The following is an 18,083-nucleotide window of genomic DNA, read 5'->3' as shown; positions in this document are numbered from 1 at the left end:
TTCAAATAGAGGTGTTCATATTCTAAGATGTACAGGGCCTTCAGTACAATTAGACTTCATTAAGTGGCAAGTAGCTTTTTGCACCAATAGTAAGCAAATTTCTGGAGCTATAAAAAGACCTCTCTTGCTCTCTTCTGTCTTCACTGCAATTTCAAAGGTTAAAATACTTATCTGTGTAACATCAACATTTTTATTAATTATCATACTTATTGTTCATTTTGAAGGGTCTCTTGACTTGGTTCAGTTGCTGATACTTCAAAATTTATTATGAAATTATTTTCGACAGCAGTTTAAGCATGTTTGTAATCATAAAGAGGATGGATTTTTTTTGCAGAGGGGTGAGGAAATAGAAGGGGTGAAACCTCTTTAGCCATTTTAGTTGCTTTTCCATTGGGTATGACTCTTTATATCAAACACAGCATTAAATTTCTGATCTAATCCCCATAGGGTTTATATGTCAGTCTTGAATTGCTTTCTATTGGCAATCTCATGGCAAAAAGTATTGGGGGTTTTGGCTTTTTTTTTTTTTAAGCCAAAGGTCTTATTCAAGTCACTTGGGGTGATGCAAAAGCTGTTGACTTCATTTTTGTGGGAAAGGGAGACAGTTAATCAACAAAAACTTACCTTGCTTTCTAACAAGTTCTTTTATGATTTTGCCATTTTGTCTATCACCATGGCAGTGGTTCCTGCTTGCAAGAGGAAGCACCTGGTCTCTCCAATTTAGAGAAACAATTCAGCAAGGGAAGTTAGAGTTGGGAACACTTTCATCTTGGTCTGATGGTGCATCTTTAGTGGTGCAGGCCATGTGTCACTGACAAAGGCTAATCCTAAGCCTTTACCCTCCTTAAAGAATCTGAGGAGTGCCTTTGTATTATCATAAGCAGGAAAAGGCAAGTCCTCAATGTGTTTCTACTAAGTTTTTAAATATTATGTTTGCACAGATGCTTGCAGATTTCACTGTGCATCTTAGAACAGCATTTCCTTCTCATTCTGCATTAATGCAGTGCTCTGCATGTAAACCTTTGTCTTTCTAAATTCATAGTTTGTGTAGCAAGCCCTTATGTCCTTGGGTAGTACTTTGAGCACTACTCAATTTCAGACTCGGATGAGGAACATAAACCTGTGTGCTGGAGAGGATTCCCTGAATTGTATACAAACAATCAAAGTAATTTACTTAGAAGTAAAACAGTACTTGGTATACTTGAAATTAAGGAGGAGTATAGATGAGTGGTGTGTGCATGTAACTGTGCTTCTCCCACTGTGACGTGTAGCATTAACTAAGGGCTTAAAACTCAGAAGTGATGCTCACTGCAGCATGTGTGATCTGTGCTTACATTGTAATAAAATATTCACAGAAGGCAGAGGAGTGTTCACAAAGCTCAGGTGAGTCTTTACATTAGAAAGTTGTCTTAATCCCTGCATACTTTGGAAGGGGGCAGTTCCTTCCAAGCTGACTGGGGCCACTCTCCATGGGAATAACATTTTCTTTGTTACAGTGGGGAGTTTGTATAGTGTGCCTGTATGTATTTGCAGGCTGTCATGTTAAAAACACTTCAGAAGGAGGGATCATGGTATATTCAATGGATTTGGTCACTAAATCACGGTGGTTTAGGGGGATCTATGTGACCTGTGTATATCAGTATGCTCTGTTGTATTGCAGTTGAAAGTATGGCAGTGATTTTTGGTACTGTAAACTGCTCTAGCATGTAATTAGCAGAAAAGAAAGTTCAGATCTAGTACACCTGCTTCATTGATCTTAACTGTAAAAGGACAGTTGTTACATAAATCTGCTAATGAGAAGTTTCTAGAATTACTATTGAATAATTAATGCAGTAGTTAAGTGGGCCCTGAGGCTCGGACTTACTCATTCTTCTGTCTTCATAAGCAGGGTTGTAATTAGTTTGTAGCAAACTTCATCCAAAGTACATCCATTAATAGTCCTTAGGTAAACATTGAACTAATTAATTGAATAACTATGCAAACTAACTTTTCCTTTTTTTTTTTTTTTTTCCCTCTTGATTTACTGTACTAGACTAATGAAAATGACCTGAAGAAGTTTTTTGCTCAGTATGGCAGTGTGACAGAAGTGAAGATAATAAATGACAGAGCTGGAGTATCAAAGGGGTTGGTATAGTAGAATAAGTGTATTGTGGAAATTGAAAATAACAGAAAGCTGACCATAGTAAATTTGGTTTTTATAGTTCACAATGTTTTATCACTGATGTTTCAGTTATTCCATGTGTGTGAAAATCTGTTCTTGCCCTCTAATATCTCTATATAAATGTCTCCAATTTGCATAACTAAAACTCCTAGTCATGTTATAAGATGAAGCTGTGTGTGGCTAGGGCAGAATTAATAGTTTCCATTTTTTCAGGTTTTCTTAGTGACTATTACTTAAGTAGATGATCCTAGCAAGGTTATTTAATTATTAAATATATTTTTATTACTGAAAGCCAGTATGGAAAGGAGCCTAAAGTGGAGGAAGAGCTGAGGTACACCTGATTGTGCTGGAGTGCATGGCAGTAACAGATTTTTGTGTGAAGATTTTTGGAACAGCAGCATAGGGGACAAATCTGATATTAAATCGTGATTACTTACAATGGAGACTGAGACTGGAAGTCACCAGTAGGAGAAATGACAAAGAACAAACACAGAGAAATATTAAGATTGCATGGTAAAATTATTGCTGCAACCCAAAGGATGGTGATGTCAATAAGGTGGGGAAGTGCACTGCCAGAGAAGGGAGGAGGGAGGACTGAAGCAAAAAGGAATGTGCACGAGAGTTCACCTCAAAAGTTCTCTCCTGAGGAGTAAGGACAGTTTAATGCTGTCAGCTTAACATGTGTCAGCAAGTTTTATGTGCTGAGCTGCAGCTCTTAGCACAGAGTGTCCACTTGCCTGACTTCAGAGACTTGGTCCCAGATCTGTCCCCAAGCCTCTTGCCCTTCTAGTAAATTCCAAGAAGTTCCGGGAAGTACCTGATAATTGCATGTGTGTCCATATAGCCCATAATAATGATGCAGTTGTGATTACCAACATATGTCTCACAGCAGATCTGTTGGAAAATAATTACTTTCCATGCTGTTAGGATTTCTGTTGAACTCCAAGCACAGGCTTTGTTGCTTCTGCGTGACAAATGATTTTAAAAACTTATGAGTTTGTGATTACATCTATTAGTTTATTGTCCAGACAGTCTACAGAATGAAAAATCTGTGTAGGTAACGTCCCAAGCAGGAGAATACTTTGTCTTCTTTGAACTTGGAAATGTTTCCAGTTAAGAGATGCCAATACAAGAAGAGCCCACAAATTTGAAAGTATAGCTGGCCAGATTTATTGAAGTTCTGTATTAAAATTAACATACAAATGCTCACAAAGAATGATAATCTTGTATTGCAAAATCTGATCTGCTGGCAGGAGGGGTAGAAACTCGTACCTTCTGTAATGTGACCCTGAGAAATGAACCATGACCCTAACAAACCATGTGCACAAAAATACACATTTCACAGATTTCAAAAATAATTGAAGTTTAGGAAGTCAGATTTATTGGAGGAGGAGGAAGGGGTTTTGGGTTTTCTTATGTATGTGTTGTATACATTTAGACACTTACTTTGCACTGGCAGTGCCACCAAGATTACTCTGGGAATGAATTGAGGGGGTTGGAAAAGCAGGAGTTCTGAGTGGGAAGCCTGCTTGATTTATTGCAGCAGTTAGAAGGGGTATTGTGGAAGACATGCTATGTCACAAGGTATGAGAATTGCTTCATCCTTGATCTCCACAGAACTCTTTTTAATGCTAATCCTGTTAAGAATTACAGGAAAATTCACAGAAAATGACTGCATCACTGCTTTTTTGAGAACTCAGTTTAAGATAGTGGATTGTGTTTGTGGCAGTGGGGAGCATTCACAGTTGTTGCTGAAGTAGGTGAGAGCTGTACTGTGAATTACAGTATAATATTAACTTGGAAAAAATCCAGGTGTCTCACCTTGGTCACCTCAAGAAGTGAAAGGTTTAGATCAAAATCTTTGTTTAATAGCAATGAAGGAATTTAAGGCATAGGCTGAGTAACAAGAACAGCTGATCATTCTTGGTAGTATATTGTCACATACTTGAATGTAATTAAAAAGGTGCTAAGAATGCAGTTGTTAATTCAATCTTTACTTCTAGGGTTGTTTTTTTACCCATTAATTTACCTTGTAATGCCACTTGTAGTGTACATCAAGTAAGTATGTGCTGTGTTTGTAAATACACACTTGAGAGGCTTAGCTCCTGTCATCTTTGTTTAGGTATGGCTTTGTTACGTTTGAAACCCAAGAAGAGGCACAGAAGATTTTACAAGATGTAAGTGACAGTCCCCATTATGTTTGTCTCTTAAATGAATTAATTGATTTTGTACTAGGCCTGAGTACTTTAGTCCTCTGTTTGCCAAATTGCATTTGAAGACTAGTTTGGTCTGATAGTTAAAATGGTTTAAGGAGATCTAATATAAGATTTTTCTTATATGAAATTCTGATCATCATCTGATATTTTTTTTTCTTTTGTCCTACTCTTCTATTTTGAGTGATGTCTCCAGAACTTGCTTTTGTATTGCAGTCTGCTAACTATGTGTTAGTATTAGAAACAGACCCTGAGGAATTTGACCAGGTTCCAGACACATATCCTAGGATCTGGTTTCAACATAACTGCTCTCATGCTCAATGTGTCTAACCTACTGAGTTACTTTTCACTTCTCAGATATACCCAGATCTGTGTAGAAAATAATCATGTCTTGTTTCTTTAATTCTAGGCTAAAAAGCTCAACTATAAGGATAAGAAATTGAATATTGGACCAGCAATAAGAAAACAAGTTCGAAGTCCTAATGCTCGTATGTATTTTTACTTATATTTGTGTATTATCAATACGAATGGAAGTTTTTAACCAAGATGTACCTGGTCTTGCACTGCATTAATGCTGTGTGTGGTTTGCAATGGAAGCAAATGCATGCAAGTGGAAATGTTGAAATAAATAGATTTTTGGTGTCTTGGTTCTTTTATCTCTCAATGTGTTGTTTCTTTTACTTTATTGGAGAGAGTTACATATCTAGGAATGAACTGAATGGAAATTCAATTTGCCTGGCAGAATCTTAAATCTAAACATTCAGTGTGTCCTTGCAGGTTCTACAGGATAAAGCAGGCTCTGCTGGTTAGTGGCATTGTTATTCACTAATTATGTTATTAAAACCCGTTAGGATTGTTGCAGCTTGCTTTCTTTGGCAGAAACCATAAGGAATGTGTGGTTGTAGTCTGCACTCTCTTCTTGAGCTGTTTGTTCTAAGATATTGAATGGATACTGAAAATGTAGGCTATAAATCACCAACTTTTAAGAAGAGATCTGTCAGTTGCCTTCAGTAAGGGCTGTGTGTCAGAAATGTAAAAGATTGCTTTTGTAAGTGCAGCAGACAATGAAGTGTACTTTGGGGCTTTGCTGCAGTATTTGTCCTATGGTACCTTTTGGAACAGTTAGGAAAAACCCATCCTTCCTTTTGCTCATCTTCATTCTGAGACCAGAATACAGCAGAATGTTGATTTAATTCTGAAGCTTTCTTTAGTTTATCATGCTCTGTTGGAAGTGGTTCATGTGTACACTGCTGCTGTTGGTGCAGGCACACTTGCTGAAGACAAGAAGTTTGCCTCCTTCCCCCCTTGTGCCCAAGTGTGCCCCTTTTCCTGGTGTAAGTGTATGGGTTATTATTTGCCATGGGGAAATGGAATACTTGTTCCAACTGTATAGTTTCTTTCTCTAGAAATTATTCAGTATGATCTTTGCTCACTCATCATCATGAGATTGTATGCCATTTTCTTGCTATGCTTTATTTCACTTTCCATCTTTTACTTGTATTTTCAGTTCTCTTGCCTTATTTGTGGGAGTTGCTTCCTCTGACTCTTGTAATGAATGTGTAAATTGATAGAAAAGGGGCATATCTCTGTGTTTTAATTGAGACATGAGGCAACAGGGGTAAACCAAAAATCTTTAAAAACAGCTTTTCAAAGAAAGCTGCTGCGTGCTTTTGAGATATTTATTTGTAGACCAACTCCCTGTTGTCTCTCATGCCTAGGATAGATCTGTGATAGAGGACCATATTGCCATCCAGCCACTTCCTAGGGCCTGGTTTCAGTAAGTCTGCTCTCATGCTCAGTGTATCTCAGTCACCAGAATGCTTTGTCCTACTGCAGCTCATCTTGGCTTCATGAAGCCAGAACACCTGGGCTTACAATGTCACTGTAGAGCTGTGGCTTCCATTACATTCCACAGAATTAGAGAGCTGGGCAATGAACTGCTCTCCTCTGTAGCCCACATATATAGTGCTTGTCTTTCATACTGTAAAGCAAAATTATTTTTAGCTCTTCTGTCATAGGATCATTTGGGGTGAGAGCTTTGAACATAATTGGGAGAGCCACTTGGTTTGCTTTTCCCCAGCATCAAAATGTAGTTTTTCATCAGTGAATTTTCTGTGTTTAATGAGGAAGATTTCTTTTTTGTTTGCCAGAGACTTATTCAACCCTGGCAGAAAGTTTGTGCAGTTACTTGTGCAAATGCTTGGTAGCTAGTGGATAGGATTGTTGGCCATGGGATTGTATTAAATTACTCATCTGAGATACCAGTAAGTGCTATTCTAGATTGCTGACTGGAGCTAAAACAGCCTTTAGTTTTCCTAGGGTGTGCTTAACATTATCCTGACAAACATCTTAGTCTGTCTATGGATAATCTATCGGCTGTGTTGTATCCAGGTGTCTTAAGGCTTTTCTAGGAATTAGTCAAACTCTTACTATCCATAAAAGCTCTTGAATCCCTCTGTGACCCTTTTTGGTCATCCACTGAGCATTCTGGTGATCTCTGCAGTGTTCTGTCAGTTCATAAAATGGCACTTCATGGTGGTTTTTACCTTTGCAAGGCAAGGTAAAACACTGAAACTTACTTAGTGATGTTTATTTTGTGTCCTTCCTGATTTTTTTCTGTACTATGTTACTATTTTGTGATTTCAGCTTCAGCTACAGAATTAATTTTCCCTTTTTTTCTCTCCAGAAATCTCCCCATATTATGTGTTGTGTTTAATTATTTGTATGGATGTCATCTTCTGCAGCCTTTCCCATCTACCTCTGGAGGCATCCTGTGGCCATCTGCTTTCATGATCATGTTTGAGAGGGAATTGAGATGGCATTAGACAAGCTGTGTCATGCTCTTTTCTTTGAATGTTTTCTTTCTGTGAAAATCAAGAGTGATCTCTTTTTTCGTGGTGTATACATCTGAAAAAAGTTATTTCCAAGTAAGTTTTTAAATATTTATTCCAGGTTCTGCTGTGACCCCACAAGCTGGTACAATGTATGCCACTACTGCTGTATCACCAGAAGCTGGTACAATGTACTTGACCACTTCCAGTGGATATCCATATGTTTACCATAATGGAGTGGCTTATTTTCATACATCTGAAGTCTCTCCTGTTCAGCAGCCATGGCCAGTAAGGAATTTATTTTGATATTTATGCTTTTCCATGGACCAGGATAGCTGCAGTGTTTTCAAGTCCCTTCTGCTTAATTTTCTTCAGCTATGCCTCATTCTAGATGTTTAATTGGCTTCCTTATATTAGACTCCATTTTGTGTTGCTTGGTTGGTTTTTTTAAAATAACACTTCAGTTTATTTGCTTCTACAGAGCACTTTTCCTTTGGTGTGACCTATTGAACAGGACAGCTCATAATCAGTCTGGGCCTTGCCCCAGGAATAAGTTTTACTGTCTCTAGATAGTGATGGCCTAGTGCTTTCTAGGAAGGTGTGAGTATGGCTGAGGTTTTTGTTTGATCTAACATAAGCTGTTAGAGACACTGGATTTGAAGCAATTTTAGTGTAGGTTAAAATTTTGTCAATCATTTTGGAAAGGGAGGGGGGTGGTTCAGTACCATAGTATTCCAGAGCTGTGTGTAGTAGGAGTGACAGTTTATGAAATGGCTGCATTAAGATTTGTAACTTCTTTTCTTTTGAAGTCTCGCTCTGTTTCCAGTTCACCTGTGATGGTTGCTCCACCTGTTTATCAGTCTCCTACGTACCACTATCAGGTATCTGTTTGAAAATGATTTTCAGACCATCACTAATCCTCCAGCCATGCAGTCCTATTTGCAGCACTGTCCCAGGTCTGTTTATTCTTAGGAAATAGTTGGTAATACTAGTGTGAAACATATTTTAACTTCATTGAAGACTTTTCAGTAGAATACAGTTTATTTTGCTATGTAACTACATGGAAGTTTAATAATTTACATCTTCTTTTGTAAAGACAAAAAAAGATGGTTGCAGGACAGCTGGCTTATCATCTAAGCCAAACTCCTGCTTAGAGTTGGGATGGTTAGAACAGGTTTCTTGGGTACTTGTCCAGTTGAGTTTCAAGTAGCTCCAATGATGAAGATTGCCCACAATCTTTCTGGACTCTTCTTATCATAAAGACCTCTCCCTTAAAGCCATGCTTTTTAGTGGCTCAGCTTGGGTTTATGGATTCATGTGCTCTGAGCACCTCTGTTGAGAGCATGACTTAAGTTTTTGAAATTTATTAAATGGTCAAGTTGGAGGCTGAGTGGAAATAGATAAAACCATGTTCCTGAGTAATTTGGGGCTTAATGAAAATCATATTTCCTCTTTTTAGTTAAGAATTAATTACAGATTTGAGAATAGTAGTATTCTATGTGTATTTGTTCTTCACCACATTAGTGAGATATTCTTGTTCAATTTTAGGCACCAACACAGTGTCTTTCAAGTCAGTGGCAGTGGTCTGTTCCACAGGTAAATACAGTTCATAGTTACTGCATTTACTGTGACTTTTCACCTAGTTAGAAGGTATGCTGTGTTTATCCAAGAGTGAGATTTCCCACTATTCACAACTTGGTTGAAATTAGTATTAATTGCTATATTTTAGCAATGTATTTACAACATTTACTGTTGCAATGGAAGGCATAAAATAACATCTGTTGAAACATTAAATATAAGTCTGATGTAGAGCAAGCATCCTCCCCCTCTCCTTCCATTTAGCAAAATATTTGTATCAAATTACCTAACAAATTCTTTAGAAGCAGGTAAAAACTACCAAATTTCACCCGATTAAAGAAGTAGATATTAACTTCTCAATTAACTGATAACTGTGACATTTCATAGGGGTAGATTTAGCAGGAGCACGTGGACACACATTGGGTAAAATCAGAGCCAGGCCCCTGAAGTAGGAGGAAGTTATTGTTAACTTAGTCATTCTGTGGGGAGAGTTTATCTGTTTTGTAAAAGAGCAGCTTGATATGGAAATCTGGACACTTGAGGAACTTGAAGAGTTTGAACCTGAAGGGAGGACCAAGTCCCTTAAGCTTGAGCTGTTGCAATGCAGCCTCGTTACTTTAATAGCAGCCACCTTGTCCAGTTATGGTCTGTTCCACTCTAATACATTCATCCATTGCTTTGAAATCAGGGTGCTGAATTACAGAGATTCTCTAATTGTTTTAAAACAAAAAACTTGTTTTGTTAATGTAACCATGTTGCAAGGGAAAATTTAACTCTGGTATGTTTCTGTGATTTTGAGATTAAATTAATTTTACAAGTTTTAGGATTTTGCAATGCTCTCCAAAATGTGAATAAAATCTGAAAATCATGTAAATTAAAGGACTTTTTTTTTCTTGTACTACCTGACCATTCTGTCTACTTCCCTCTTGCTTAGTTTCTTTAAGTAATCAAGGATTAATTTCACACTTTAAAATAAAGCTTTATCTTGTGTTTATATGTAGCAAAGAGGACTGTAAAATAAGCTCTTCTCTTTATCCTGCTTAAATTAGAACATTTATTAGAATAATGTGTTTTATTTCAGTCTCCTACCTCTTCACCTCCACTCCTGTATCTGCAACCATCTGAAGTCTTTTATCAGCCAATAGGAATTAACCAGGAAGGTGGATGTATATCTCCACCTCTCCTAATGGAAGCTGCAGTTCCTGAGGTACTACAAAAAATGTAAAAAAGTGTACTGAAAATTGAAGTGCTTATTTGTGATTGAAAAAGACAATATTTTATTTTAAGCACTGGCTGTTAAAGTAGTGAGGTCAACTGTTCTGGTGCTTATGTTGATATTAAATGATTTCAGGTGTCCTCAAGTTAGAACATGTCTTCCTGTGTAGGAGAATGCTTTGATTCTGAAATATTTTAGAGAGTCACAAATGTATTGCAGACAGCAATGTAAGGACTTGTCAATTGGTTTTGTTTGCAAGCAATGTTTAAATAAAATGACAGTTTATTCTTTGGAATGTTGGGTTGAATATCCCTGAACCACAATAGCTTTCTAAAGTAATTTTTCTGTGAGTAGAAGCTTTTTCTAAATGTTCTGGTGATCTGAATTAATTAAGAGTGCTTTATTGTACTTTAAAAATTTCTTAAGCTTTGGAAATGTTACTGATATCGAATCAAAAAACTGAGCAAAAAATACTTAATCAATCTATTCATGATGGGATATTAGAAATTGTAGTAGATGGCTACAGGAAAAACTGAATTACACACATTTCCACTTTGGTATTAATTGGTACTTCTCAAATATTCATTCCTCATGAACAGGGAGGCCAAAATAGAGGTTAAATTAGGACATCTAGTTATTAATACTAGTATTCAAGTATGGTTCCAAAAGTAAATGGGTATTTTATTCCTACAAGAGAAATTCCAAAACTGGTATTTCAGACATCTGAAGTGCAAAATTCTGACATTCTGAAGTAATTTAATTTCCCTACAAAGATACTGAATAATACAAGGCTTGGGTTATGGGGATTTTTCTTCCTTTCTGAAGGTGCATAAATCGTGGTATATATTTTATAATCATAGTAGTATTAACAGTACTATTTTACCTTTACTATTTCATGATTTTGTTATAAAGGTGTACAAAGATCTGAAATCCATGAGCACTAAGAAACCAGTTGAAATTATTTAAGGAATATTTGGATATAATGTGCTCTTGGTTTACAGGTAGGCAATTCATTCATGTTAAAGGAAACAATGTGTCAAATTTCAGAAGAATGGTGTAAAATTCCAAGAATAGTCTGTATTACTTGTATGTAAATATTTTATAGGTATGATACTGCTGGGAATCACATTTTCAATGTGCTAGTCTACACATTTAAACACTGTTCCCATTAGAGCTGAGTGAAATTTGTAATAAAGAAGCTGCTACTTCTGTCAAGGAAAGTGATTTATGACACTGATTTAAGATAAGTTCACTAAATTTTGCTAATGTGTGGGGAAAACATAGATTTAAATGTTGAAATTGTGTTTTTAAAAAAGTCACTAGTTCAGATAAGCATAGCCCACATTTTGAAGTTTTAAGGATTCTAAATGCCTATGAAAGGCTTAAAAAACTTAACATCGTGAAAGAAGCTTTTGTGCTAATTTTTGTGTTCTTTTTATATCAGCTGTATTCTGATCATGGAGTTCAAACCCTACATCACCAGCCCTATGTCCAGAGTCACATAGCCATGCCTGCAGCTGTGAGTATCACACCAAGCTAGTTACAGCAAGCACAGCAATCTTGCTGTCTTCTTTCTTGAAGCAGTGACAATAAGATAAGAGGGGAATGCTTGAAAAATCTTTTATTAATTAATTAGTACATGAGGAAATGGAAATATTGGAAACAAACTGAGATTTTTCTTCAACTGAAATTTGGTTACAGAGGGACAAACATGTTACGTATTTTGGAACTAATTGGGGAACTAAGTATTTGAAACATGACTAGTTATTTTAAGACTGAGCTACAAAGTAAACTGCAAATAAGAAACATTTTGAGAGAAAATAGTGAACCTTATTCAGTTCTTTAAGGTGATAGTTACAAATCCTTGTTTCTTTCTCTGCGTGTTTACCTCTTATTCATTACTTCAGCCTTAGAAAAGCACCTCCTGTTGTGAAGAGTTGAGATTTTGAAACGCAGAAAATGAAAAACTGTCCCAGTCAGTCACCTGTGGGTGTTCTCTTGTGTAGTTCTGATTTAGAAAGGCCCTTTGAATATTATTCCATGTCACCTTTTGCAAGTTGGATTTTTTTGGTTTCCAATTTAAGGTCCTCTTGCCTAAATTAATAGGACTGTTGATGCCATATGTGAAATAATGTCAAAGCTGATTTGACTGATGTCAGAGATCTAAAATCGTCAGTAATTAAACTTGATATTACAGCACTTAGTCTTCTGTGAAAGGTGCTTACATGAGTGAATAAAAGTCATGTTATAAGCTCTCTTTTCCACATGTTTTAAACTTATTTTAGTTTTAGCATTTTTCCAGACCATTGTATAACAATATGTACTGGGTATTTCCAGCAGAGGGGGCTGTCACCCAAGTGTTGTCTTGGAATAAAGTGCTCTCTATTTCTTGCTCATTCTCTCCTGTTTTCTCAGAAGTCTTGTTACCTAGAATTAAAACTCTGCTCTGTTCAGGTCTCAAGTAGATTCACAGATAGTTAAACCCTTCCAAAGACTTAGTGAATTCTGGCAATTTTATTCGTTGCAGGTAGATGCTGGATAGTCTTTATGTTTTATTTATTTAGTTAGTTTCATTTACTGGCAATTAGTAGTTCTAAAATATAACTTTCCCTATAAAATTTTCATACTACATTTTCACATACCACTTGGAGTTTGGATATGTTTCCCAGGTACTGAGTATGATCAGTTTGTGTTGTGTGTCTGTGGCTGAGCTCTCATCAATGATTGAAAAAGGCAAATGTTGGCAGCACACTGCTATGTGCTAGGCAAGTGCCTGCGGTATTACCACCTGCTCCCCAGCTGCAGAAGGCAACTGCCTGGTGGCTGTAGTCTGCTTAAAATAGCCCAACAAATAGATCTGCTGCTTGCAAACTGCCAGGTGGTGGCAGTAGTAATGCCTGAAGTAATGGCTGTGCCTTGGAGGTAATCTGCTCATTGCCTCTATTGCACTATGTATTCCCAGTGCAATTCCTGGGCTCTGTCCTAGGAGCTGTAAGTCAGGTGGTGAGAGTGGGATGCTACAGCTGCTATCCAGAGATTTTTCACTGCTGTAGACTTCTTATAGCTTTCAAATGCAGCTCACAGCACATCATTCTCTCTGTTCTACCATCAGTACAAATAGGAGTAACTATTGAGTTACTTCAACAAAATGCCATTTTTTAGTACAAAGTTTTTAATAGTGCTAAATGAAAATTAGAAAACAGCATATTCCAACTTCCAACTATAAATTATTTTGAGATCCAAATTTGGTATTTAAGATAAAGTTTGAATCAAAAATGCTAATCCCCTCCCTGTGTTTGTGTGTTTGCTAATGGCATTGGATATATTTACTTAAAGCTTAATTCTTTTGGCAAGTAACAGCGTGTTCTGTTGATGAGCATATGACTTCAGATATTCACAAATGTACAAATGTATAAGGCTAACATTCATTCTCAAAGGCTGCCAGATGATGCTTTTTTTTTAGAAAGTGAGAAGATTCTCATCTCTACTGGAGGTTTCAGATAATCTCCTCATTAGAAGATAGTATAGGAATGTTTGGATGCTTCCAGAGAGTATATATTAAAAAGTGTCTGGTAGCAAAAGTTACCTGGGCTATAGTAACAGTGGAACTTTAGTGAGGATTGAAATTTGTGATCTTTGATTTCAGGCCCAGGACAAATACCTGTGAATGAAGTTTTAGTTTTGTTAAGTGTTTATCTGAAGTTCTGAGGCACTGGCCTGGCAAATGTTAGTTCTATATTCTGTGTGTATATGAGGGAGACCCTTGAGGTGAGCACACCATTGCAGTCTGCAAAGCACACAATTGCACTCTACAGAGTGAGCAAAGTGTAAAAGGTTCTGGTATATGGATTGGGTGGGGGGATAGGATTTGTTTTATTTCATGCTTTTAGCTTTTTTTTTAATCTACCCTTTTGAGCTGCAGTGTCCCTTTTGGGGCACAGGCATGGTTCTAGTCTGTTGCAGTTACTGCTTTTCCTATAGTTTGTGTCAAGCAGAGTTTTTGGGTGGCATCAACAGTACCAGACAATAAAGTGTCCTTTGTGCTGTAGTTCATGGATGCTTGCATTCAGATCCTAGTGGTGCATGATGGCCTTTGCATGGTGAGTGTTCTGTAAATTGAACTGAACATAGCACACTTTTTCTCTGCAGGTAAGAGTAATAGGGGAATATTTGTGTTCAGTGTGTATAAGCCATATAAATGTACATGTCTTTGTAAATATTTGTATAGATACTCATGCAGGTAGATTGATGTAAATTGTGTCTGTTATAACAGTTCTGGTGTAATCATTTGGGGGAAAGTTTAGTTATTTTATACTTGTACTGCATGTTATTGTCTGATCTTCCATGTGAAGCAACAAAAAATATTGCTGCATGTTTTCTGTGTAGGTAAGTGAAATTGAAAGAGGATAAGCCTTTTGTTTATAGATATGTTAGTCTAAGAAATGTGAATCTAAACTTCTAGTTATATGATTGCCAAGAACTTGTCACTAGCTGCAGCTAGGTCTGTTGCCTCTAAAATGGCTCTTTTAAACTCCACTTGCGAATTGGATATTAACATGGAAAGGTAGAGGAAGTGCATATTTTTTCTCACATTGTTTCATTCTGTGCCCTCTTTACAAACTTCTCCTTTTCTGTTTCTTTGCTCTTACTTCAGTTCAGTGGTTTTTTTTTCTTTTGCTTTCTCTTTGTTTGATGATCCTATGGAGAATCCACTATTAAAGCGTTTGGACCACTCTAGTCTATCTTTACTGATTAATTTTTCTTTTTTTTTTTTTTTTGTGTCTAGTCCTTCCTGTGTGGCTGAGATCCATCATCACCATAGGAGCTACAGCTGCCAGTTGTGGCATTTGGGGTCAGTTGTTTCATTGCAATGCTTGCTATTTATGATTTAGTGAATAATAAAATGTGCTCAGGTCTAGCACAGTCTGCAGCATCATTTGCCTGCTTCCTGCAGTTTGACACTTGCTAATAATTCTCTTCAGAAACCAAACTCTATATAATCAGTGTCATTCATTCCTGGGATGGTAGTGTATATGTAAACTCCATCATTTTAGTTAAACTGCCTGAATTTTATATGAGTTTGGATTGTTTTCCTTCAGCAAGAATGAAATTTTCTGTACTGCTAATGTATGATTCTTTTATTTCTGACAACTGTTTTAATTTCCTTTTGACAACTTCCCTTTTTCTTCTCCCTATTTTGTGCAATTTACAGTAGCTTGTGTTTATAAGGCTGTACTCTGGCAGGTGCTCAAGCATGCTTTTACTGTGAAAATGCTGCCTCTTTGTTGCTTACACTTTTTTAAAAATTAGAATTTTGATGAAAGGAGGCCTAGGGAAGAACATATGTTTTGCACATCTTAAAATGGGAGTAATTTTCTTACTTGATAGCCTTTAAACAGCTCACTGATTTGTAGCAGGGCCTTGCTGTATGTTAAGATGTGCCTGCATGATTTACCCCCAGCTGTGGCTTTTAAACAAATATTAGCAGCTTTTAAACAAATATTAGATGCCTACCAGTGTAAAACTGAGCATAATTTTGTCAGTAGACAAAGAGAATGTGTTTGTGTCCTACCTATACTAACAGGAGTTAAACTAAAGAAAAAGAGAAACACATTGGGGTTGAAATCCTAAAGTGGATATGAAAACTGAAGAGCATGGAACCTTGGAAGTTTTGAAAAGCAATGCACAATGTGATGGGGAGTTAGTAGCTGATGAAAAGAGACTGATACCTTGAGATTTATAGTGGTTTGGATAACCTGATAGAGGTGTATGAGCTGCAGCTGGTTGTATTAGGAAACCATCAGAGCCAGAAGGGAGAGTAAAGAGTTAAATTTAATAAAACAAAAAAGTTAGTGATGAAAAGGCCTGGCATAAGAAATAAAGTTAGAAAAAATGGACAGTCTGAGTCTGTCATATGACGTAGTTAAGTAAAGAGTAAAAGAGATGGACAGTGTACCTTTGGGATATGGAGCAGCTGAGATAGGGGGATTGTAAGAGAATTTCATTTTTGGAAGAGGAAACAGAATAGTACAAGTATTCTAAAATCTGTTTGTGCCAGTACCTAAAGTGGTAGCTGTGTTTTCTGCATCTTGCCATCCTTTTGTCAGCAGCTAGTGGCATCCACTGACAAATTATGTAAGCACAGTCCATTGCCTCTCAGTTTACAAATAAAACAGCTTTCAGTTTGTTAGCTCAGGTTTTATGGGTCAGCTACTAAAAACTTGATGTCAATATTATTGTAAGTACCCATAGTAAAGCATTGCTCTGATCGACATTACAGAGAATGCTGAAGGGAAAAAAAAATTGAATTGGTTACATAGGTTTTCACAGAATGCTCTGTAAAAATAAATTTTCTCCATCCAATTAGAAAGAGGATACAATTGCTTTAATACCTTGACATCCTTTGGTAAGACCATATGATCAATGAACAAAACTGGCTTATTTTCCTTTAGTAAAAGCATTCTGAACCCATGCTAAGGTTCCATGCTTGTGAACAAAGGGGGGTATTTCCTGCCACTGTGGGCTTTATGACCTAGGTGCATAAGAAAAATCTGTTTTTCCTGTTTGCACCAAGTCTGTGCAGCTGATGCAATAGTGGACTGTAACTATTCATTGGAGCATTATTAATGCAGTAAGTGGGACACACTTTGGAACGGAAGAAACAACCCAGCATTTTCCCTCTCTTTAGGAATTGAGGTCGCATTCTGTGAGAAGAGATGTTCTGCATCATTCATCTGTGAGTCTGAAACCTCAGTATGCATCAAGTCATCAGTTTCCTCCTAGAAAAGATTACAGAATGGAAGATAAAACTTTACACCACCTTCTACAGATGCTGTAAAACACTGGGGTTTTTAGCTCTGTATTTTGCTAAAATACTTAATCACAGAGAGGGTATGTTCTTCCTAACTTCTGATATTTCCTTGCAGGTTCCCCAGTTAAAATACCACTACTTTCTGTCAAGTAATAGCTTGAAATTTTGTAGTTTGGTCAGGTAAAACCACATGAAATAATAATTTTATCCCTGCTCTTCCTTTCTTACTACAAACCCTGTTACAGGCAAGGGAGTGATTTCTGAAACACAGACTGCTGTATGTATTCCAGTTATAGCCCAGACTGAGAGCCAGCATACTTCTACTGAAGAGATAATATCACCTTTAATTGTTGGTTTACATAAACTTTACAGATACATTAGTTACAAAGTTGAAGCTGTTTTGCCACATACAGCATTTTTGTACTGTGGATAAAATCTGATTATTTAAATCCATGTGAATTTCATTTCCATTCCAAAATAATTTGTCTAGCTTAATTTTTCTTGTTATCAGTGTTCTCTACTTTTATAAGATTTTACTTTGTATCATTTTAGTGTTTGCAGTAATAATTTGTTAAAATAAAATTTGGACCCCTAGTTTAATAATGATTTGTTCTCATTCTAATATTTTTATTGCATATGCATTTGGTTTTACAGTATGTTTCTTGCTATAGGAAAAGGAATGAAATGACTGCTTGAATTAGAAAAAGCAATGAAAATTTCTTTGCTTCTTTGGGGTTTTCTGTTGTCTGTTTGAAAATAAGGAACTCCCTGGTGGTATCACAAATTGAGATGACAGACTATTTTTTTCCTTGATTTCAGGAAAATAACTTTGGTTTTTAGTTGTGGTGTGTTGTTCATTTGGTTTTTGGTTTTGCTTCTCCCCTTTCCTCCTAGGGTTCCTTTTATTCATTACAAAATCAGATTCCCCAAAGGTTGAAAATAGAGGCTCTGTATTTACAGGAGTGCAAGGTATGGCTTATTGCTTCTGTAGCATTGAAGCCTTTATTTTTTGTATCTAAAATATCCTTGAGTTATTCAATTTTATCTGTTTTGTAGTAATTTGAGGGTTTTCTTTTTTGTGTGGATTTGTTTTGTTAGTACTTTCTTCCTTTTAATCATTCAGATATCTTGCCAAACAGACATTGTAGTCAGTGAATAATCCATGTATGGTATGTAAATCTCATTCAAGGTTCTTCTGGTGTTCAGTAGTGTTTTGTGGTGTTGTCCAGGAAGAGAGTTGGAGTCTGGTTCTGGTTTTATGCTGTTTTGAAAT

At 36.6% G+C, this 18,083-nt stretch overlaps 1 protein-coding gene across 6 annotated transcripts in view; it reads left to right on the top strand.

The window, feature by feature from the left end:
* Positions 1 to 17,411, top strand: part of BOLL (boule homolog, RNA binding protein) — a 31,154-nt gene extending 13,743 nt beyond the window's left edge. For 4 of the 6 annotated variants that reach the window (XM_064718080.1, XM_064718081.1, XM_064718078.1 and 1 more), the window contains 10 exons: positions 2,033 to 2,124; positions 4,284 to 4,338; positions 4,784 to 4,862; positions 7,327 to 7,493; positions 8,015 to 8,086; positions 8,754 to 8,801; positions 9,865 to 9,990; positions 11,444 to 11,518; positions 14,786 to 14,851; positions 16,688 to 17,398. In XM_064718080.1, coding sequence (XP_064574150.1) covers positions 2,033 to 2,124; positions 4,284 to 4,338; positions 4,784 to 4,862; positions 7,327 to 7,493; positions 8,015 to 8,086; positions 8,754 to 8,801; positions 9,865 to 9,990; positions 11,444 to 11,518; positions 14,786 to 14,803 — 732 coding nt within the window. In that variant the 3' untranslated portion in view covers positions 14,804 to 14,851; positions 16,688 to 17,398. Of the gene's footprint in view, positions 1 to 2,032; positions 2,125 to 4,283; positions 4,339 to 4,783; positions 4,863 to 7,326; positions 7,494 to 8,014; positions 8,087 to 8,753; positions 8,802 to 9,864; positions 9,991 to 11,443; positions 11,519 to 14,785; positions 14,852 to 16,687 lie in introns of all 6 variants that reach the window. The other 2 variants (XM_064718079.1, XM_064718077.1) reach the window with 2 other exon arrangements.
* The last annotated feature ends 672 nt before the right edge of the window (positions 17,412 to 18,083 follow it).

The sequence above is a fragment of the Zonotrichia leucophrys genome, chromosome 7 (assembly GCF_028769735.1).
Source record: "Zonotrichia leucophrys gambelii isolate GWCS_2022_RI chromosome 7, RI_Zleu_2.0, whole genome shotgun sequence".
NCBI lineage: Eukaryota > Metazoa > Chordata > Aves > Passeriformes > Passerellidae > Zonotrichia > Zonotrichia leucophrys.
This window is presented reverse-complemented; position numbering and strand designations above follow the sequence as displayed.